The sequence below is a fragment of the Oryzias latipes genome, chromosome 17 (assembly GCF_053564925.1).
Source record: "Oryzias latipes strain Hd-rR chromosome 17, Olatipes_Hd-rR_3.1".
NCBI lineage: Eukaryota > Metazoa > Chordata > Actinopteri > Beloniformes > Adrianichthyidae > Oryzias > Oryzias latipes.
The window spans coordinates 17338916-17362203 of NC_136253.1; the positions used below are offsets into that span (position 1 = coordinate 17338916).

General features: G+C 41.9%; 1 protein-coding gene across 1 annotated transcript; it reads right to left on the reverse strand.

Moving 5' to 3' along the window:
* Window positions 1-12: 12 nt before the first annotated feature.
* Window positions 13-23288, reverse strand: paxip1 (PAX interacting (with transcription-activation domain) protein 1). Its single transcript, XM_004078931.5, has 22 exons — window positions 22965-23288; window positions 20949-21083; window positions 20616-20659; window positions 19178-19241; window positions 18937-19047; window positions 18185-18260; window positions 16770-17297; window positions 14523-14635; window positions 11989-12751; window positions 11820-11914; window positions 11641-11736; window positions 10673-10810; window positions 9672-9793; window positions 9096-9280; window positions 8931-8974; window positions 7173-7240; window positions 4287-4389; window positions 4030-4198; window positions 3021-3121; window positions 2582-2716; window positions 2428-2503; window positions 13-713 (listed from the first exon to the last, which is right to left on the reverse strand). Exons 1-22 carry the CDS (start codon window positions 23043-23045, stop codon window positions 637-639), a joined length of 3324 nt encoding a protein of 1107 aa, XP_004078979.1. The 5' UTR covers window positions 23046-23288; the 3' UTR covers window positions 13-636.

Genomic DNA, 23288 nt, shown 5'->3' on the forward strand with positions numbered 1-23288 from the left:
TTGATTCTTGTCTTTATTTTTTTCCTCTCTTGAATTGTTGTGGGTCACAGAGACACGGATTAGCGGCGGAAAACGGCATCTGCAGCAGGACGGAGGATGTGAATGAACGCAGACATGGAGACATGATCACTGATGCTTTTGGAGAGCTTTTTCACATAAACAAATCCCATCTCCAAGCATTCCAAGTGTCTTCCATGCATTGAAATGCTCACATCTGTGTTTATGAATGACTTCTCACATGAATTAATTATTATTATTATTTTTTCCCCCATGTCAGGTCACGGGCTCCGTAGTCTCAAGCACAGATAAGAGAGTAAACACGGTTCTGTTTGTAAAAGGAGACTTTTTTTTTTTAAAGGCTTGAACTGAACATGTATTCTGTAACAGGAGACAGTAACCAGGTTAGTTTGGTTAAGGTTAGACCTACATATGCAGTCATATTTGTATGAAGGCTCTGCATGAAAACTGCAGAACAGAAAGGACCAGACTAAATCAAGGAACCAAGCAGCATTGTGGGTAATAACTGTATTATAGACGCTCCCGTCTGCTTCTAATCTAGTAGATAGACGTGATGTTCAGACGAGAGGTACTGGCTGCTGACATAACAGAAAATAAGCTTCAGGCTGTGAGACGTCATCAGCTGAAAGGATATGATTGATAGTCCAGCTTCTGGGTGAGAACTCCGGTCAGAATGAACTCTGCATTGTGGACATCTGCACAGATCAGACAAGATACAACATTCATTAGAGACGACGACGTTCCAAAGAAGCTGCAGGTTGGCTGCTTCCTCAAAAATCATATTTTACCACTGATAGGGAAAAAAAAGGGTCAGGAGCTTTAGAATATGGAGCAAAAAAAAAAAAAACTAATCAGAGGCACAGCACTACACAGATGCAGAGAAACTCACACCTCAGACTTTGTGAACATCAGTTTCAACAGAGAGAACAGGAACAAACATCAGGCCTTCCTGTCCTCTGCTGAATTGAAATCTACACACTAAGACCAGAATCGGCCGTTTGAACCCCATGATCCTCGACTACATAAACGTCGCCACCTCCACTGAAACCAGACAGAGGGAAGCTCCGCCCCCAGAACCTGTGGAGATCTGCAGACGCTGATCATAAGTTCAGATGCGTCTCGTACAGAACTTTGATCTTCCTGCTTAGCTGCTGGCTTTGCTGCCATCCTTTAACTGATGAATCTGTTGGACCACAGCTCCACCTGCTGCAAAACGGGGAAACAACAACAACAAAATTCCACTGTGATGGTTTTAATGATCAATCACCAATACTTGATCCTGCTTCCGCTCAAGCAGAAGACAGTTGATAATCCATGTTTTCTCTCTGGAACGGACAGCTGGAAGTCTGCAACAGAATGCCCTCCTTGATCTTCTCACTACCTACTGTTTTACTGTCAAAGCCTTCCCAGAGGTCTTGAATGCTGATTATTGTCTGTTCCTGATTCACAACCATTTGAATAAAGAAATGCTCAGAAATGCCTGGTTTTCTCTACGCATATCCTCCATCAGACAAATGCTACCAGGACATGATAAAAACACCATTTTCTTTAGAGCAGGTTTGCTTTGTTCTTGCTAACATTGTAGAAACGGACACTTTTGACCTAATCAGGCCAGAATCACCACTTTTTTCGAGTTTTAGAGAGTACAGGGAAGTGTACTATAGAGAAGCAGTCACAACAGGGCACTGCTCTTTGATATTTCACAAAGTTTAACTGAGCTGCTGCTTGAAGAAACGCCGTTTCATTTCAAATCAAATACTAGAAGACATAGCATCTTAAAGAGCCTATATCATGCTATTCCTTAGCCTTTTATAGTAAACAATATCCTTCTATATGATAATATACCTTTGGCAAAATGAATGTTTTTTTTTTACTTAAATCTGTTATTTTTGAGCCTTTTTGTGTTTCTGATTCTTTTTCCCCCCCAGAATGACTGCAGATGTCTTGTTTTCCTCAGATGCTACTTTACATGTCAATTTAATTGCTTGTGGGTGCCGCCCATTTCATGACATCATCCCAGAGCCGGCCTCAGCAGTGTCTGCGTTTCGCCCACAAATACGAACAACATCCAAACTTTTGCAAAGATAGATGTGCATCTTCTGCATAGAAAAGGAAAGAGTTTTGCTGATCACTGCTACCTCTGTGGAGAAAATGTGTGTGTGTGTGTGTGTGTGTTAGCCTGGGGGCGGGGCTGGCAGTGCAGACTCTTCCTGGAAGGGGCGGTTCCCCACTTATTTACATCACATGTGAGAACCTGCTTGTTTTCCTGGCTTGGGAGGGGCCGGTGCTCAGAGAGCAGCTTTTTTAGAGGAATATTTAGAAATGCGAGGACAGATCAAAGTACCACTTTGAAGTTTCTTTTGGAAAGGAATCTTGTTTTAGTTAGACTGATCGCTGTGTGCACTTTACCTATATTTTTCATAAAGTATTCTCTGCATAGGTGGAGATCGTTGTCACAGGATATGAGGACGATCTCTGGGAGGTTCTGCAACAAAAGACAAAGTCAGCGACTCTCATTCAACTCAAACGGCGGCTGTTGCTGCACGATTGGCAGGTGCAGCACCTTGTTCTGTTTGTGCTCCATGATCTTCCGGTACGACGGCTGCTTGGTGAGCAGCTTCCCTCCAGCGCTCTCAAGGATTGCCTTCATGGTGCTGAAGCTGGGGCAGACTCCCGGAGTCAAGTAGAAGTACTTTCCCTGTATCAACCATCACCACAAAGACAAGCAATAGCACCATCGCATCACGCTCAGACAGTTTCACCTTCATTCATTTCACTCTTTACTGTTTCTATCCTCCAGTCTAAACTCTCCCTGAATCAATGAAGTGGATTCTTCAATGATTCTTCCTTTTCCCTTCAAATTAAAGCTCATCTACTTTTAAAACAATGCGCAAAAGGATTTTCTTTTAACTAAAGGGAAGCCTAAAAAAGCTGCACATTCGGTTGTTAATGAAATTTGAAAGAAATGAGTATTTTAAGCTAAAGTTGATTTTTTGTGTCACCTTGAAGAGTGGAGCGCTGTGGGCTTTCCTCAGAGACTCCTCCAGACTGAAGTTGAACAACACCTCTGCCTCAGCATCCTTCAGAATAAAAGCCTGTTCACCTGAAAGAGACATTTACAAAGTCAGTTCAGCTGAACACAACTTCCTCCTCCTTTAATGGAAAACCAAAACCCAGGCCATCTTAAGGAGCAACACAAAGAAATCAAAACAAGTAGGAAATTAGTGAAAATGATCGTAATTTAATATTATCCACATGATTTAAGATTTTAATATCTTCAAAAGATATTTTTCATAAGCTAGATGACTAACAGAATGTAATAAAGATTTAATGACGGCAATACATGTCATTTAGTCGAAGAAAATAAAAGATCAAATAACGCATCAAGGTTCTTTTTTGTCTAACAAAACGCTTATATGGGTTGTTTACATGCTATTAGACTGCAGATACTATTCTACAACTTAATTTTATGTCAGAAGGAAAAGGTTTCAATGCTGAAGCATAAAGATTTTTAATATTTACTGAAAAGGTTTTGGACATACTTTTTAATATAATAGCTTTTTGTGTCATTTGAGGTCATCCTTTCATTTGTTGCGTTTTTGCCGCCCAGTCTGGCGTTTATTGCACTCAGGAGCGTGTTCGTGAAGCAGAACTGCAGAGATTCATGCATTCCTCACATCGAATAAAAATGTATAATAAACTAGCAAAAATAATTTAGGGGGGAGAATTCATACGGCTTTTACTTCTTCTCACTCCCTTTAGGAAATTTCTTGCTTTGTTTTCCATATTGTCCTATTTTTTCACTAAAAGTAAAATACGATCCCATCACTAGGAAGTCTTTGCACCCATCACAGTCAGTAGTTCTCAAAGGACGTTGCTTCAGGTTTTGCTCGAATTCAGGCTTAAAAATAAAATCCCACATAACGCATACTTTTTTTTTATCCTTGAGGTGGGAGATATTTCAATTCATATTGATTAGATGGCTTTCTGAACTGGATGCGATGCACCTACCTACAAACTTCTGGCTTCTCCAGCTCTCCTCCAACCACTCGGGGCTCACTATGTGTTTGACCACCGACATGGCAGTGAGGAACTTGACGGTGCGGGTCACCTTCACCGCCACCAGGTGAGTGGCTTTCAGGCTATTTTCAGCCAATTCCCCGCCGAGAGCGTGAAGCCTCTGCACAACATTGAACAAAAACGCGACACATAAGAAAATAAATCACTCCGTACGGAAAAACGTCTAGATGGGAGGAAGTTGATCTAACCTTTGTGAGCTGCTGCACCTGTGGGGGCTCAAAGCCGGTGAAAATAACATGTGGAGTAGATTCTGGAGGGAGTTTCTTACTGGGGGAATGTATTTCCTCCAACCTGTACACAATCACAGAATGGAAGGGTGAAGTATTGAAACACTGAGTAGCTCAAAGTGCTTCAATGGAAATAATAATAAAACAAATTGATGAAAAGTCAGAGTCCTTTATTATCCAGACAGTTCCCAGGATGGACGCCGTTCTGTCTGAGACAGTTTTAGATTACTACCTAATCCTAAAACCATTAAATTGTGGTGCTAGAGAGGCCTACCTCCTCCTTCCCCATTTTTATACTTCAGTGGAAGCTCATTTGCAGCGCTGACATCAACTGACACAGGACTGGGGTCATCAGAGCTCACAGCTCAAAACTAAACTCAGTCAAGTCTATAAGGTTTCTACAAAATTCTGGTGCAAGAAAACATCTGGACGAGTCGCATCCCACCTCTACTTCGAAGTAGGGCTGGGTTGATAAAGGGATTAATCAATCTGAATCGATCCAAGCTTTATAGATCAATAATCGATCCATAAAAGCAGAGATGACCTAACACAAAACAGCCGTAAGGCGAAAGTCTGCTAGCTTGATGCTAAGGTATAATGGAAAATCCCATAGGACGGCTAATGCTAGCGCTCGTTTGACCTAAACCTTGCTGTCTAATAAACAGCTTCACATATTTATTGGGATTAATTTTTCCAATTTTTTTTAAGGAAACATTTTTAAAGTAACCATTTGTGGTCTAAAGCCAATTTTTTTCTCATATCTTCTAGAATAAAGTGTAATGCTGTAGCGTCAGCTCCACCTAGAGACCAAAAAGAAATGCCCTCAGTAGAGGCAAAACATAAGGATCTGGGGCCTCATTTATAAAACTTTGCGTAGGATTTGCGTCAGAAGTGGCGTACGGATAAAACATAGGACGTGCGTACGCACAGAAATATTCAGATTTATAAAACCGTGCGCACGCACATCCTACGCATCTTTCCCTTAATAAATCACAACCAATTCTAAATGCAGCGCAGCTTTTGCGGCCTCATGACACGCCTATAGTTCCCCATAAATAGTCCGTGAAACGCCCACGAATGAATATTCATTGATTGCAAAACCATGCCAAACACGGAGAGAAAATCAAAAAAACGTAACTTCACTCAATGTGAAGTAGAAGTTATTGTTGGCGAGGTGGAAAAGAGGAGAAAAGTGTTTGTTTGGAGGGCACAGTGTGGGCATTACTAATGCCAAAAAGCCACGTGAGTGGCAAACTGTGGCAGACGCCGTAAATGCTGTAGCCTCACAACCTCGGACCGTGGCCGGTAGTGCTCCTCTGTAACGCCGGGCCCAAAAGCCCACAGAGGTCCAAGAGGACGGCTCGAGGAAGTCGGAACCGGCTCATAAGCCACTCATAAGCAAATCTTCTTGCTGTCTAAAGATGCGTTCTCTCTGAATTCTTCCATTTGCCACATCTTCTAAGAGCGCAAGATCAGCCATTGTGCGTCATTACGCATTGTGATGGGGCATTTTATTTCCCTCCATTTAATTACATCTGACAAGCTGCAGAAGTCGGTAATAATCGACGTGGAAATGGGAAATTGTTCAGCGCAAATGTAATTTCTTGTTGCTTTCTGAATGGTTGAGACATACGCCATACATTGTTTCATCAAAAATAAAACAAACTAAAGGCATATGCATGAATACCATAATTCCGTAACTGATGAAGAAGGTTTTACTATGAAAGCAACTTTCCCCAGTGGACAATTAGTACGTCTGTCCGTCCGTCCGCACGCCCGCACCTATCTGCTCCGCCAGACGGACACACTGACGGGAATGTCAGTTTTGTACATTATTTCGTTCTGTTAACTATTATTTATGAGGATGAATTGCACTACATGCCAATATTGTAGAACATATTTCAATTTTCTTTCTGCAAATAAGTGTTCATTTGAATTTCTGTTGTAATTTTCGTTTGATTGTTTTTGTTTGTTTCACTGCTGATCGATCAAACGGGTGTTGGTGTAGGCTGTTAATTGTAAGACTTGCTTTGTGAAGTCTTCATGTTATTTCTGAGAGGCAGGATCGTCATTCTCACTTTCACGTGTTTCTTCCATCTGCCGACGGTGTCGCCGTTTCTCATTTCACCCGTTTTTGTGCGTACGCCTGGGTCAGAGCTTGCGTGAAGGACCGCACATTTTCCCGTCAAGTTTGCTTTTTATAAATCTCAACTATTGCATAGAGAGTGGCGTACGCCTTCTTTTGTGCGTACGCAACGTTTATAAATGAGGCCCCTGCACATTTCTTTTGCAGCTTCTCTTTTTAAGAAACCCTGGTGTTAACAATCTCATTGGTTTATTATTTCACTAATACATTTTACAGTATGTGAACTGTATTAGATTAATAAGAATATCTTCAAAAGATAAATAGATTATTAATGTATTTCTCTACAAATATGTCTAAATGTGTAAACCTTGTACAATCGCATTGATCATGAATTGAATAAATTCTAGAAATTCTTGGTGATACCAGCCCTACATTGAATAATTGACGTCTCCCATTTCTACAACGATGAAGACAATTACACTTTTAGTCGCATAAAAAAAAACAGTGAGAAAAAAAGTGAGAATGGCAACTATGGTTGGAGATAACAGAGGATTATTAAATTATTAAATTGATGAATTGATTGGACTGACAAACAGTAAAAAATTTAGGTAGAAAAATAGTTTTCTTGGATTACTAACCGCTTTTTTTGATTTTTCTGTGATGAACGTTGGTGAATTTAAAGCTTAGAGATACAAAGAGATGCAGAGAAATCCTCCATCAACCATGGCTTAGAGTTTAATGAAGATACATGGTCCACTGACCTGGCCTTTTTGCTCGCTGGAGCACTGCTGGAGTCAGATGCCTTCTGCTTTAACAGTAGATGCAGATTCTGCAAAATGAGATGAATGCAACAGGTTGAGTGGAACATTTGACTCACTGATGAATTAAGCCTCCACACTGATGGTATAAGTCAAACACGGGGGTATTCAGTCATCTATAGCAGAGGTCCCCAACCCCCGGGCCGCGGACCGGTACCGGTCTGTGGGTCATCTGGTTATCGGGCCGCACAGAAAGAATAAACAACTTACATTACTGCCGTTTTATTTATTTTGGAATCTGAAAGATGTTTTATTTTGAAAAATTGCCAGATTCTCTGTGCCATCCGTCTTTGTCACTCTTGATGCAAGGCGCTCTTCTCGGTCACATGACAGGTTACCGCTAAAATAAAACCCAGGAACTAGCAAAATGAATCAAAAACAAACATCTTTGGAAAGTTTCTTTACCAAGGGGAAAATGCACAGCCAGGACACAGAAGAGGAGCCTTTGACTTCCAAAAAAAGAAAGCTACATGTAATAGACAGTTCTTCTTTTTTGCACCACGAGTGTGGGAAGGGGAGAGGATGATGAGACCTGTGCGATGTACAATGTCATGCATGTCAAAATTGTCTGACATCATACCGGTCCGTGGCGCTAAAAAGGTTGGGGACCACTGATCTATAGGAAGCATCTGGAGTCTGAAAATCTTTTTCTGACAGAGATGAGCCGCAAGCGTCTCGTAAAATCAGAGGTTGCAGTTCTCTCTTTAGGCAGTCCTGTAAACAGACTCTGCCTAAATGTGTAGCAGAACCTCCTAAAGAACCAGGAACTAAAGCCCAACAGGAAACAGCTCAGGTACATTAAGGCAAAGTGTCGGCATTTGCTCACAGTTCAGCGGGAGGCAGAGAGTGAATGCTTTTAGCAGGAACCTCAATTATTATGTTGAATCGTTAGGTTGAACTTCTCTTAATCATTTTACAACAGTAGAATCACTGAAACTCAGAGGAGAATCAGCCATTTTAAAGCCTGATGGGCGAACAACAGAAAACTGACACAAAAATCATGATGAACTGATAGGACTGAAGTGAATTCTGGACCTTGAGGGAGATTCAAAGTTGATTTAAAAGTACAGTCTTGTTTTGTTTTGGTCACTTCCCTGACTAAAATTCTGACTTGGTGCTAGGGCTGCACGATATGAGGAAAACTCGCATTGTGCCATATTAGTGATCAATAACGCAATGACGATATAACATGCCATCCATGAACAAATAGCAAAACAACCAAAAACATTTCTATTTCTCTGAAACAATTTAATTTAAATTAGAGTCAATGTAACTTAAATTATACTCCAAATGACCCTCATCTACATAGGAGGCAGTCATCTAACATAATAGGCCTCCTTCTGATTGGTCAACATCTTGAAGGCGTCCATCTGATTGGTCAAATGCATAAATTGATTTATTTGATTCGCTAAAAACTTCATGCTGCCATAAGATTGTTTTAGCACATTTAAGGTAACCATATATTTAAATTTCACCATTTTTTGTAATTAGTATTGCATAGCTTGATATTGCGATAACGATACATTTTAGATTTATTGTGCAGACCTATTTAGTGCCATATCATAAACAATTAAAAATAAATATATCAAATTAGCAGATATTAGTCTGAAAATATCAGCATATTTACACAAAGCCAACATCCTGCATCTCCAGTTCAGATGAACACTAAACCCTCAGAACGGTGGAATAATCCAAACTCACCGCCAGCGCCTCAGGTGAAACTTTGACTGCAGTTCTCCAAGCAGCTGCAAAAAGAGGAAATCCAGCACGATGATCAACAAACACCGTGTTGGAGACGCCCACATTTTTAAACCATTCAGTTTCTATCTGGTTTGGGGTGAAAACAAATGTTCCGGCTGCTCATACCCAACAGGTTTTGGACCAGCTGTGGATTAGGAGCCAGAGGTTCCGGGTGGCCGTAGAAGGAATATCGGCTGTGCTGGATCTGCCGCAGCGCCTCAAAGTTGCCCAAAAGTATATCACACAGCCACTGAGCGTTGACGCAGGCGATCTTCCACTCTTTAGCCTTTTCATACTTAAGTCCACTCGGTCTGCAGAGAAATTAATCCACTACCATTAAAGTCATTCCATTTTCAAACAGGTGATACAGTTGTTGAAAGCAGCCGAAGGGGGACAAGTTCGACGGTGTGTCGCCCTTTGGTGAAGTCCCACAATCCTTCACTTGGCTGCAGGCTGGCCGAGAACTACCAATAACTACCAATCCACTTGTAACAAAAGCAGCAACTAATTGAAGTTGTGCTGCTGTAAGTTGTAAGTTCAGAGGCGGAGTGAATCAGCTCAGTAGACATTCGACAAACGCACCAGGTTTGGGATTTTTGCATGCAGTCTGCAGTGCTGCTGAGTTTTAAAGCAGAGAATTTGCTTCTGAGCATCCATCACACTGATGCGTTCCACAGCACTCATTCATCTTCCCAGCCTTACTCTTTGCAGATGAGGACGGTGTTGCTGCGGCACAGGTATCCTGTGAACCTGGCACCGGCCAGGTAAGCCATCAGCTTCAGGTCGTCTCTGTCGGCATCCACGAAGCCCGTCACTGATATGATCTGAAAGAGGGGTCACGGCAAACAAAAAGCTTCAACGCCACAGCACAGTCCAAGGTTGAAGAGATCAGTTCTTAGAATTTAAATGGATTCATTGAGTTTATTCTCAGCGGAGGATTTCTTGATAATAACACCCAAAGGGCAGAAACCTGTCAGTCCGGACAAAACAATGGTAGATGACAGCTTAGAGAGACACTAGACAACCGTTTATCAGTTTTACTATTTCTTAGCCCTTTTGCACCAGAGCTTTAGCTCCAGTGTTTACATTCTTTGGACTTCCGTAACTCTTTAACCGTTTACGCAATTAACACAATTCCAACAGATTCTGAAGTGGAGAGAAGCAGCTTTGCACCAATATGCAACACTTTACTGACGTAAAGATACTTTTCTTCAGAAGTACGTTAATTGCGTCAACGGTTAAAGAGTTGCTGTAGTTCAAGGAGCCTGTGTTATTTAGAGAACAGCTCCAGTATGAAATGATTAGGCGCTATTGCAAAAACTACCGGTAAGTGTGGCCTTTGTTTTTTAATGAGCCAAGAGTTTGGCTATTGTGACGCATGAGCCAGGCATCCGATGAGAAACCCATTTTAGATGGAATCTTTCAGTGGTGCGACCAATGAAAATCTTGGATCACACCAGCCGTTTGGTGGTAAAACCAAATAAAATTGCTGCAACCCTGAAAGTATTCATGTAGTTTAATGAGACATTACCCCCATATTGTTGTCTTAAACAATCAGTGGGACTATGGTGAGACTAATACATTTAGAGTTAAAGCGCTGAATTAAAAAAAAACTCAATACATTTGTAAAACACATTTGATGCTATAAAAACGCACAGTTCAAGTGTCCCCTCTCCCCAAAACGCTGTACAAAGTGGACTTACATGCTGAGAGCAGGGTTTTGCCCCCGGAGGGAAAGCGAAGGGCAAATGCAGAGTCCGGTGAGGAGGAACCATTCTCTTCTTCTTCAGCACTGTGTTGAGCCAGTGAGCCGTGACGCATCGCTTTCCTTCTCTGAGAGCCTGATGGAGATAAAGCAGATGGTTGAAAGGCTAACAGACTCTGGTAACTCTCCGGTCACTGGAATGGTCTTTCAGAGTCCAATCTTCATTTCTCTCGATGAAGCACACATCTAAAGAAAATAAAGCTCAAAATGGCATTTCTGAGGATTTCTTGATTCAAATTGGTGTTAATCAGGAGCAGAGAAAAGAAAATGCAGTTTGAAAAGCTTGCAGCTGTTCCGTAGAAGCTACTACGGGTGGATCATCAGCTTCCTGCTCCGCTCCATTCTGATGCATCCACTTGCAGACAAATAGATCCACGATCTTCATTATCCTTGTCTGAGCTGGAACCTGGATCAAAAGTGTACGACTGGATAGCTCCAATATTGCTCAGCATTTTAGTCGCACACATAATGATAGGTTGGGGGTGCGAGGGCTGTAAGCCAGCAGGAGAGTGTAAACAGGTGGCTGACGAGGAGTGGGAACGGGTTTGCTCTGCGCCAACAGTCCCGCCTACAAGTCAGAGGCAACTTTCTAATGAACTCCTGCTGCTCTGCAGAAACTATGTCCTAAAAAAAACAACACAAGTTTTTGGGTTTTGTCTAAAACGGTACAATTAAAAGACCACTGGGAACACTTTTAAACTAGATCAAAAGATGATCGGAGAAGGACTTTAAGAACTGAATTATTAATCTCTCCTACATGATCAATCATATAATAGTTTGAATTGAAAGGGATGCTACCCGTACATGTCCCTCATGGGTCAAAGTTCAACAGGTGCACCAAAAGATTTGATTTTGAACAACTGAGTCCGATTGTACAGGTAAATGAGCTTTGCGGTGGGTTCTTACCTGTACGTACACGTTGCTGACCTGACTCTCACATAGAAGATGAGTGCAGCGGCTGGTGAGGGTGGGATCCACGGTACCTCCACAAGCCTGGATGACCTGGTAAAGGAGTTTGGATAAGTAACATTGACCAACCTCGTTTGCCTGCAGTCTTTTTCTGAATGGTGGGGTTGAGTTCCTACCCGTTTCCATGTAGCGAGTAACTGTTTGTCTGCCATTTGCTCCGGATAATCAGCAATAACAAACACACATCCAAGCAAAAAGCCATCCTGTGGAACTGAGAGCAGGAGTTCTGGTTCAGTATTAGTATTTCCCAACAAATGAATCCAGATTGATGCTGTAACGACTCACTGTCTAGCCCTGGTTCATGTCCAAACAGCTGGGAAACAGGCTGTGGGTGGTGAGGCTGTGGGTGCTGATGCTGCAAAGTGGTGGTCTGCTGCTGTGGAAGCTGGAGGACCTGCTGGTTCTGGTTCTGCAGATGCTGCTTCTGGAGGTGCTGCATGTGCTGCTGTTGCTGCAGCAAATGTTGTTGCTGTAGATGCTGTTGGTGCAACTGCTGTGGATTCTGTTGTTGTTGTTGCTGTTGCTGCTGCTGCTGCAGCAACATCTGCATGCGCTGCTGCTGGAGCTGCTGCAGATGTTGCAGCTGCTGTGGCAGACCTGGTCGCAGGAGCTGCTGAGGTCGCAGCTGCTGCTGGGGGAAGGCGTGGGGCTGCTGCTGCTGCTGGGAAAACATTTGCTGTTGATGCATTTGTTGTTGTTGTTGTTGTTGTTGTTGCTGCTGCTGCTGTTGCTGTTGTTGGTGCAGAAACTGCTGCTGCTGAGAGAAACCCTGTTGCTGAGCAACCTGTGACTGTTGCAGCTGCATCATCTGATGCTGCTGAAGGTGCATTATGGGATGCTGCTGCTGCTGCGGTAACTGGTGGTGTTGCTGGGCAGTCTGGTGTGACTGCTGAAGCAACTGCTGCTGTTGCTCTGCTGTGACGGACTGGCCTGTCAGCTTGGAGTGGTTAAAAGCGGCGGGGTTGCAATTGCTCGGGGTCTGAAGGCGGTTCTGATTGGTCTGAGGCTCCATAGCTTTCGTTTGATTCCCTGCGAGATTTTGGATGATCTGCAGGGAGACAAAGAAATACTTTGAGAAAAACAGAACTTAAGCATCTTTAGACTAACCACCACTCATGGAAAATCAGCTGTCAGGAACGCATGACAACAAATAGCTTTTGAACAAAGTGGAGCAGGAGCTACTGAGGAGGATGATACTTGCTTTCTGATGCTTTTTTGTGTGACTTTTGTCAGAAGTTAATGCCATTTATAAAGTTAGTAATACTCAAGTTTAGTGTTAAATAAAAGTACTTCAGGTTCAGATTCAGCCAAGTTTACAAACAACGACAGCATTTACTGTCAATTTTGATGCAGACGCAGACCATAATAATAATACCTTATAATATGATCTATAAGGTGTAAAATTATAACAGTATAATCTGTAACAATAAAGTATCCGACATGCAATGTTAAATGGTTTTCATGTACATGGTTTGTTATTTGTCTTCTCCCTCCTGTTTTTCACGTAGAAAAGTATCAATAAGAATACCGGATTGATGCCACATTGATAAGAGGAGTAGTATTGATCGAATCTTAACAATACCCATCCCTAGTTTTAAAAGCCCATCCATCCATTCATTCATTTTCAGATCCCAATGCATTCCTTTCAGGGTCAGTGGGTTGCTGGAGCCTATCCCAGCTGCTGTTGAGTGAAGGGGGGTTTATGCTGAGCAGGTCGTCAGTCTATTTCAGGTCCACACATTCACACTTGGGGACAATTTTGAATCACCAATTTATCTATGGATCATGTGTTTGGACAGAGGGACGGAGCTGGAGTCCCCGCAGAAATCCCACACGTGGACGAGGAGAGTATGCCAAGTCCAGCTGGAATTTCAAGCAGGGCGTTCTGCTGTGAGGCAAGAGAGCTAACCACGACACCCCCATGTAGCCTTAGCTTTAAAGGCCTTTTTACTGACAACCATGAACTTAAGGCCTGATCAAACCCTGTGGAGCAAACGTTTTGCCAGGCTGGGATTCAAAAACTGTTTTTTTCAGCTGCAGTCATTGAATGATGGTTATGAAGTGCAGGTCACTGAAACCCATCACCATAGAACACCAAATCTAAATCCTGATCGTGAATTACTCATTTGTTTACTAAACCAAAGTGGTCAGAATGATTCTTCTTGACTTTCCTGCTGCTCCCTTTAGTGGTCGCCACAGTGAATCAACAGCCTCCATCCATTTCTATCCACCCTCCCCCGACATCAACCCCCGTCATGTCCTCCATTACATCCATGAACCTTCTTTCTTTTCCCACATATCACTCCAGTCTTATCACCTTTTACCAACAGAACTACTGATCCTCCTCTCAACATGCCCACAGATCTCAATCTGTTTGCTGGCATCCACCTCCATAGCATCCATCATGAGCTGTTCCTCTGATAGATACTTTCCTGCCACTCCAGACTTCCATCGCATCTGTTGTCTTCTTTTGCCTGAAGCCATATTGTTGATCATAAATGTTCATGTCTGACTTCAGTCTAGTTTCCACTACTCCTAATAACTTCTTTATGCGACTCATCAGCTTATTCCTCTGTTTCCACAACTCAGAACGTCCCTCTTGTTTTTCAAAATACACTTTTACTCCATTCTTCAGGCATCATGTCACTCTTCAAGGTGGATAATCTCATCCATCGTCACGACAACGTTCATTGACAAACACACCCTTGGCAAATACCAAAAACTGAACTCAGAGTCCTCCCAACTGCATTAGAAGGATTAACCACAGAGGAGATAGATGGAGATGGGCAGCAGTAAGTGTGTGTGAAGAAGCTTTTTACATGAGCGACGTTGGGTGGTCGGTTGGCAGTCTGCACATCAGAGGCATTGGTGATGTTGCAGAGGGTTATCATGGCCGTACTCCATCCAGGAATGCCTTCAGGAACCGGTACACCTACAGAAAACAAATGAAAGGTGGAAAAGAAATTCAATCCTATGCAAGCGTTCTCAGAATAGAGCCACGCCATCACCAAAGGATTACATTTTCATCTATCCCTATAGAAGAGGGGCGTCACAATCACAACTATTAAAACAAATTCAATATGGCTTAAAATAAAGGGTTGTAGCTGTGACAAATCCTTAAAATCTTTTAGCAAATTTAGCAACAATTATGAACTTTCAGATTAAAAGGCCACTTTTGTGGTGTAATTCTGGCTTCTCCATTATAAATGCAAAAGTATTGTGTTGCTGTCGGTCACATGACTCACAAAACCTTATTTAAGTACTTAAACTCTATTGGGGGATCATATTTAATGGATTCAATGCATCATGTGCAGGGAAGGGAATCTCAGGGTGACTCTCGATACGACGTGATTCACCATACATGGATCACAATTTCATATTGCAATTATCAATGTTACCTTGATCATCTAATATACCACTATTATATAAACAAATATATCTTTATTTTCGATGAAACCTTTTTTTTAAACAATTTAAAACACAATATATGAATTTAACCATCCTTTGCAACAGTAAAATAAAATGATCAATAAATACTGCTGTGTCTTTGTAATAAAAACATACACTTAATGATAACTAATGAACAAAGCTCCAATTATGAACTAAAATGTATATCAAATAGCCTCAGTGGAATTAAAAATTCACAATGATGTACTTTAATTATTAATATGAACATTCAGACCCATATTTCGTCACACCCTAGTCTTGTGTGCTATTGTGTTTATAGATGACTTTATTAATCCCACGATGGGGAAATTTCATTTATCTGCAGCAGCAACAACGACATTCAGAAATAATATATATAATATAACATCAAAAAGGACATTCATATCAAATTATTAACAATTTTTATTAAAACTAATTAATAAAAATATTATTAGAACTATTATCAAAATGATTAAAATAATTATTAAAAAAAGAGAGCAATTATAATGTCAAGAAGATAGCATCCTTTGCTATTCATTTTCATTAAGTTATGAATGAATATCTGAAATAGATTTTACAAACATATGTATTTTTATCATCTCATCTTTGAAATCAATCATTCATGGAGGATCACAATACATCAAATATTTATCAATTGTACGATTTCCTGGTCATTGCAGGTTTGCGCTGCTTATTGGCTGTTGTACAACAGGTTTTACGGTTGCCATGGTGAATGAAGGATGTGGACTCAAAGAGCATGCCGTAAAAATCTAGATATTTTTCTTCCTGGAACTATTTATTCAGTAAAGCTTGCATTTTTGATGCATTGATTGCTTGCTCTCCATATGACTGACATGAACCCTTTTACACTGGAGCTCTGGTTCACATTCTTTCTACGTCTGTAACTCTACATCCGTTGACGCCATTAATACAATACCAACGGATTCCAAAGAGGAGAAAAATGCCACACCCTATGGTAATGAAGTGCTTCCGAGATCAACATAAATCAAGTAATTCTGTCATGGAGGAAAGCAGCCTTGCGTCATTTATTTGTGCAAAGCCGATATGAAAAGCCGCTTTTCTGGGCGTCAGAATCGGCTGATTCGCCTTCATCCCATAAACCAGGGGTCGGCAACCGGCGGCACCGGAGATGCATGCGGCTCTATCATCCCTGTGTAGCGGCTCTCCGTGGTTTGGTAAAATAACCACCATGTTCCAAGATTGCTGTGGTGCCTTCAACACCATCAGGTAGTGCGAGCGGGCAGGAGGAAGAGGGCAGCGTGAACGCGCGGAGGGGGCGTGTCTGAAGCTGTGAACGCCGACCAGAGTCTGTTATGGGATGGAAAGTTTTTCTGGAAAGACAGTCAGTGGGGATCTCGTAGGGGACAGATGTACATCAAAGAGCGTGTATTATTCGAGTGTCGCCTATGACATCTTTGAACATACAGACTGCAAGAGATCAAAGGTCAATTGGGCTTCCAACACCAATATACCCCAAAAAGCATTACTGTCAATCAAAATATTTATCTGAAACAAAAACATGTCATCTTCTAAATAGGTAAACTTGGGAAAAATTCATATATATGCTGAAAACACAAATACAGGATGGAAACAGTCATCAGAGGCGGGGCTTTACTGACCTTGCTGCGTGGACTGATTGATGGCAGCGGCGGCAGAGCCGGTCTTTGCAGTTGTTGCTCCTTCGCTCCCTGCTACAGAAGGCACAGTGGAACACAGGTTGATGAGGCCACTCCCCGCAGACGAAGCCAGATCCCTGATACCAGGTGGGCCGGTTCGCCGCCTGGCTGTGCCAGTTGAAACTGGAGCTGTGGGAGTGACAACTTCCGCCGGAGTCCAGTTCAAGTTGGTGCCCTCCTTCTCGGTTGGCGAGTCATCGTCAGAATCGTCGAACATCCGCTCGCTGCGACGCTCCGGTTTGCGAGGAGATGGTGGTGACACAGAGTTCAGTCGTTTAGGTCCCGGGCGACGGCGAGGGCTGGACTCCTCTCCGGAGGAACCACCACTGGATGGTCGCGATCGCCGGGGGCTGTAGCTTCCATCAGAAGGAGAGCGCATATCGGAAGACTCCCCTTCGCTCTCCTCCTCTTCCTCTGGTTCCACATATGTGAGTCTGGGATGATAAAGCGCCTCATCCTTCCTGTTTTTATCTATAGAACAAAGAAAAAAAGTCACTGATTAATCCAGAATAGATCTGTAGAAGTTCTGATTTAATAAACACACTATTGTGAAAAATACAGAGACAGCTACAATATTATTGTAGGTATGATGGTTTTTTTTATTACTGGGTGACCAACCAATACGCATTAATATCTAGGGCACTAGATAGACCTGCACTATTTAGTCTTTTAGGGGCTAGGGAGGGAATTCTGACATAGCTGTAGTCTGGATTTTAAGTAAACTGGTCAAAAAAAAAAAAAAAAAAAAAAAAAAAAAAAAAAAAATCGGACATCAGATAGGACAATAGGACAGATAATGTTGGGGGACTTTGTGTCTTATAATTAAAGAACTTTTTACTAATATCTTTGGTAACAACATACACCAAACTACAGCCCACGGGCTGAAAAATGGCAACATGGCAGCAAAATGTGAAAATGTTGACGGCATACAAAAAGCATTCAAGAGTGCAAAAAAAGAAAAGAAAGGCGTGTTGGGGATTTGTGCTGAGGGTTATCCGTCTGTTGGTGATATTATTGCTGTAGAATTTGGATTTCTTTTGCCCCTTCTTTCATGTTTTTCATATGTGCTGAGGTCAACAAATCGTCACTAAGCTTCACTTTTTTCAATGAAATATGTTGGGAAACTTCAAAGAAATAGAATCAGTTTGGTCTAACAAGACAAGGTTTGAAATGAAGGTGAGCTGGATTGCAAAGCAGTGAACAATTTAATCCGACTTTTAAGTATTCAACACAGCAAGAAAGAAAATATCTTACTTCCAGTAAGATTCGATCAGTTAAGTTTCTACAGAAATGTTTTTCCATTTCATTAAATGGTCCAAACAAAACCGTGGTTAAAACCCGAGCAGGTGAGACGGTACCTTTGACGGAGTCTGTGATCCAGTCTGGAGTCACAATCTTGATGCCAGGATGTTTCAGGGCACATTCAAACTTTGCCTGAACACAAGACCAAACAGAAGGAACAATGCTGTGACACTATGACTGGAATAACTGTCATTAGTTTTGCTCGTCATGAAATCCTTAAAGTTTGACTTTAACAAAGCAGAATAGCTGTATAAGTCTCCAAGGATAAAATGAGATGAAGTCTGATCAAGCCACTGATCAGACTGACACTGCTGTGTGCTAAATCCTGAAAAGAGCTGATGTGTCAAAGACGCCTTTAAACCGGAGACACTCCAGGCAGTTTGGGAGTCTGCAGGCGTTTTGGCTCATAGGTCGGCTAACACACCTGTTGACAGGTGCAGACGTCTCATTGACAGTTACATAGAAATCCCTTGCTGCAGTGATTATTATTAAATCATTCAATCATTGTTAAACAACCATTTAGTCCTTTATCAATACCAACAATCACTCAATACAATCACCAACAGGATTATAAATGACAGCCGGTCATTTTTGAAGTCAAACAGCACTTTTGCTGCTTCGATGCATCGTTTCATTTTATTCAAACAAAAAGTGGTCAGATTTGGCTTCTAGCTGCGTGTCGCAAATTAACAGATAGTAGGAAAACTGCATGCAAAAAAAAACAAAAAAACGTATGTGGTTCTGTTATGTGTAAACAAATGCTCTTTCAGGTAACACACTGTTCGCTGTAACCCTTGTACATTCTTACCCCTTTAGCCTCCTTTACCACCAAGTGGGTGACCTTCTTGTTGAGGTTCAGCTGACAATCTCCTCCATAAAAGGTGACGTAAGCCCAGAGAGCGCTCAGATCATCTGGAAGCTTAGAAACAACACAAATCTTTTCATTTATGGCCTCTTCCTTCAATCGAAGCTACAAGGTCAATCAGTTGTTGCTAAAAGAGCAGAGTAGGACCGAGCATGAATGTTCTCAGATGTACAAACACACTTACACTGGGAAGACAAACCGTCACCCCAAAGAAAATCTGTCCTGATTCTGGGGAGAATCCAGTAACTCTGGAGTTCACAGTCAAAGGAAGTCAACTCCAACAATACAAGCCCTTTTTCCAAAGCTTTACATGTTACCATACTGACTTTAGTGCTTGGTTTGGAACAACCTGCAACACTTAAAAAGCCATTTGGGTCAAACTCTCACCAACTACAACCCAGAAGGAACCACAATTCTTACTTCACCCTTTAAAAAAGGGGCAGCACTGCTTTGTATTTCTATCATCATTACCATTATAATGAGAAAAAGAGCTGTTGTGTTTTGGCATGAATAAACCATTTTTAATAGCATTTTTTCTGAAATAGTTTTTAACTTTTGACAGAGGTTTGCATGACATCCTTTAAAAAAAGCTGCAGCAAATGTGGTGGTAGGTAAAGGAATTCCAGTTGTGATTTTAAAATAAAATAAAAGTTTCAGTTTATTTTGTTGTTGATACACCTCAGCCATAAATTCATAAACCAAACTTCTCCAAATTAAATCAGAGCCAATGAAGTTACCGTATTTTTTTGAAAATTTGAGGCCCACTTATCGGGCCGATACCATGCTATCCTTAAGCCTCTTAGAGTGAACTAAATCCAAATATGATCATGTATTACCTTTGCAACACTAAAGAAGGATTTTTTTATGGAATATTTGTCGCAGCTCATTTTCCAACCCGGAAGTAAGACAGCTTGATCTCTGTGTGGGTGCTGCCCATTTGATGACGTCAATCTAGAGCCGGCCTCGGCAGCGTGTCTGAACTTCTGGAAAGATGGTTGTGCATTTGTGCACATAAAAGGAAAGCGTTTAGCCGATCAGTGCTAGCTCCATAGAGAAGGTGTGCGTGTGTGTCAGCCTGGGGGCGGTGCTGGCAGCATGGACTCTTCCTGAAAGAGGCTGTTCTCACTTATCGACGTCAGCGCGTGAGAACCCGCTCCTTTTCGTAGGTTGGGAGGGGCTGGTGCTCAGAGCGCAGGTTTTTAGAGGAACGCTCAGAGATGCATGTGTGGATCAAAAAAGTGGATTTTGCATGATATAGGCCCTTTTAAATCCTTTGATTATTTTTAAAAGTCACTTTTTTGTATGGCTTTGATAAACAGAAGCTGCATTGCTGGATGGAGTGTCATAGCATTACAATGAGCGTAGTCAGGTGGAGTGGTATGTACTGTGATTCAACTGTTTGTGACTTAAATGGATAAAGTTTGACTGTTTTGTTTCGCTTAATGTCTCTTATAGTCAGAAAAATGTGATCCTTTAAAAAAATAAAAACATTTCCTTTTTCCTCAACCAGTGAGCCACAATAGGGAGGTAACTTGGCGCCGGTGCTTCAGGTTGCAGACCCCTAGTTTAGAAGAAATGTGGAACCAGCTTGGGCCTGTATGAGGATTGTGATGGAAGGATACGGTAATAAGTCTCCACATCGCACCGACAGGATCACCCAGGACGGCTGCAGAACACAGAAAAACATGTCAGTGTGTGGTAATGAAGGTATCTATGGATACATGCCTAACAGACTTCTGATGAACTCCAGCAGCAAGATACTGGAGGAAAATATTGCCGAGCCAGAGATCTGCACCTTTAATGCCACACTTAGCTTCTGATAGATGTGAGGTAACAGGATAAAAACAAAAAGTGGAGATATGTTGAAAAAGACCCGCTTTGCTAGATAGGTGAGCATGGTCTCAACACCAGCAGACACAGAGAAGCTGGAGAGGATTGCTCAAGTCTTCTCTTACCTTGACAACAGGCAGGTCAAACACTTCCCTTGATTCGCCGACCTCCGGGTTGTCACCGTCTTCTGCAATGATGTGAGTGGCCAGAGCATTGTAGGACACCTCCTTCCCTTTTCCAGATTTGAGCAAATGGACAACCTGGAAGACGGGCAGAAGACAAACCCATGATTGAAAAAAACAAAAACAGCACAGAGAGGAACCTCAGCAGTAAGATGCCAGGCAGCTTGTATCCTTGCTGGTATCATCTGCTGATCTATAGAAGTTGCTTTTGCCTTTCACGTTGAGTCAATTCAGTTTGGAACGATTGACTCCTTTCTCAAAAGACCCACTCAGATGAAAATAGCGTTTTTTTGTATTTTTAACACTCTTGTTTTTTAATAAAAGAGAACACGTATACAGAAATTTTAGCTTAAAATTGCATTCTGGAGCGTTTTTCTTTTTTCAAATCTCTGTTAATAAGGATCAAAAATTAAAAGGCCATGTTAAAAAAAAACTGTAGTTGTGACATCACAAATACAAGCTCCCTGCTCAGCTCAATTCTGATGCATCCCCTTGTAGGCGACTAGTCTTTGTTTGTTTTTTTAGAATCCATCTAACAATGTGGGGACTTTAAATCGATTTCAAATCATCCACAGCACTGAGGAATCAGTTCCGTCTGTACAAATAGGAAACCAGAGATTACAGACCCAACGCTGCCATTGTTAGCTACTCACACTGAAAACCTTCACTTAATGCTGGAACTATTGGGATTTAAGAGACGTCAGCTTTAAAACGAGCAGAGAAATGTTAGTGTGACACGTGGTTCTTCTGAAATTCAGCAGAAATGTAAAAAATACTAAAACAAATTGCCTTGTTTGACTTAGTTATTAACAATACATTCAAAGAAGGGATTTTGTACTGAAAAGTTAATGTTGCAAGTAAACATGATTTCTTGAAATGTAAATTAATAGTACATTTTAGAAGTTTAAATCCATAATGATTCATTGTGTGCTTCTATAGTATGTGTATTACCTTTTTAGCCAAAGGATCTGTTTCCTAAGACTAACACAAAGCTTTTAGAGACAGTGGATCACTTGAGAATGCCCTTTTGAATAATCTCCATGGGAATTTGGTGAACCCTGTAAAATGCTCCCCCAGGATACAGAAAAGTGTTAATCTGGTGCTGAGAGCAGGCCTGGTTAATCCCTCAGGTGGTATTATTACCTAACATTATGGTCGGGAGTTTAGTCAGGCAGCTACCTTAAAATGTCATCTTTTTCTTTGATGACTAAATAATACTAATATTGATCATAATAACAACGAGATCTATCTACCAGTACACACACATTTTAGAATGATTAAAAGCTTTTAAATAGGCCTTTAGGGGAATTAAATTCAATATGTTTTAAGAGACTATTTGAAGATCCGTGGTCTCCCTGATGAGTGAAATCTGCCTTCATTATACGGCTGTAGCTGAATAGTTACCATCTACTCTCCAGAGGGGAAAACAACGCGCTTAATCTGAAGTTTACCCAGAACTCTCAGCAGTAATCGCGGCTCCGCGCGCGCTCAGTCACGGAGAATGTTTACGGTGACAAGTTAGCACACATAGCAGCCGTGTGTGTGGCCCGCCGCTCCGACCTACGGTCAGCTCGGCCATAATAACTACAGACTATGAAGGTGACAACAACCAGAAACAGAAGCAGACACCTGCCGAATGCAAGTACTATCTGCGCGCGGGCAGCTATCCTCTGACGTCACTTCACGGGCTTGAAGCCCCAGCTAATGCTAACAGCTCCAAGGGCTGCTCTGATCGAAAAACAAAACATATCTTCGGGGGTCAGGACTTCATTTCACTCTTTTACCACCGCGAATCATATGATCAAAACGCCCCAGAGGGTCTCTTGTTTAATCATGTAGAATGCTGATAAGCTACATTGCTAGTTAGCTTCTGCAGCATCACCCCGTTAAGACTGAATGTGTGTGGCTAGTTAGCATGATAACAACCAACACAGTGATGGCTAATGTCCAGAACCTTACCTTTGGGTCAACGTCCCCGACCACGTAGAACTTGACGTCTTTAAAAAGTTCGTCCGGGACAGTCCACTCCTCTTCGGTCATGACTGTCTTTTTACTGTGGAAGACAGATTGTCTGGAAGCCGCTCCCGCCTTTCCACATCCAGGCTCCGCGGGATCTCTCCTACTGCTGCCGCTGCTGCTTTAGCTTAGCTTTAGCGCTGTCAGCTTGTCACCGCGGACGCTCCACCAGCGTCAGCTTGCTCTTGCGCGCTCTTTCAACTGCATCGCTGTGCGCACGCTCAAACACGTCCGTCAACACACGACGCTCTGTAGTTCCGCTTCCAC

Coding starts and splice junctions, on each gene's coding strand:
- paxip1 (XM_004078931.5), bottom strand. CDS start 23,045: ATGACCGAAGAGGAGTGGACTGTCCCGGACGAACTTTTTAAAGACGTC. Junction 9,794..10,672: donor CAAAACCCTGCTCTCAGCAT/GTAAGTCCACTT, acceptor CCCCTCTTTCAG/ATCATATCAGTGACGGGCTT. Junction 8,975..9,095: donor GCTGGTCCAAAACCTGTTGG/GTATGAGCAGCC, acceptor CTCTTTTTGCAG/CTGCTTGGAGAACTGCAGTC.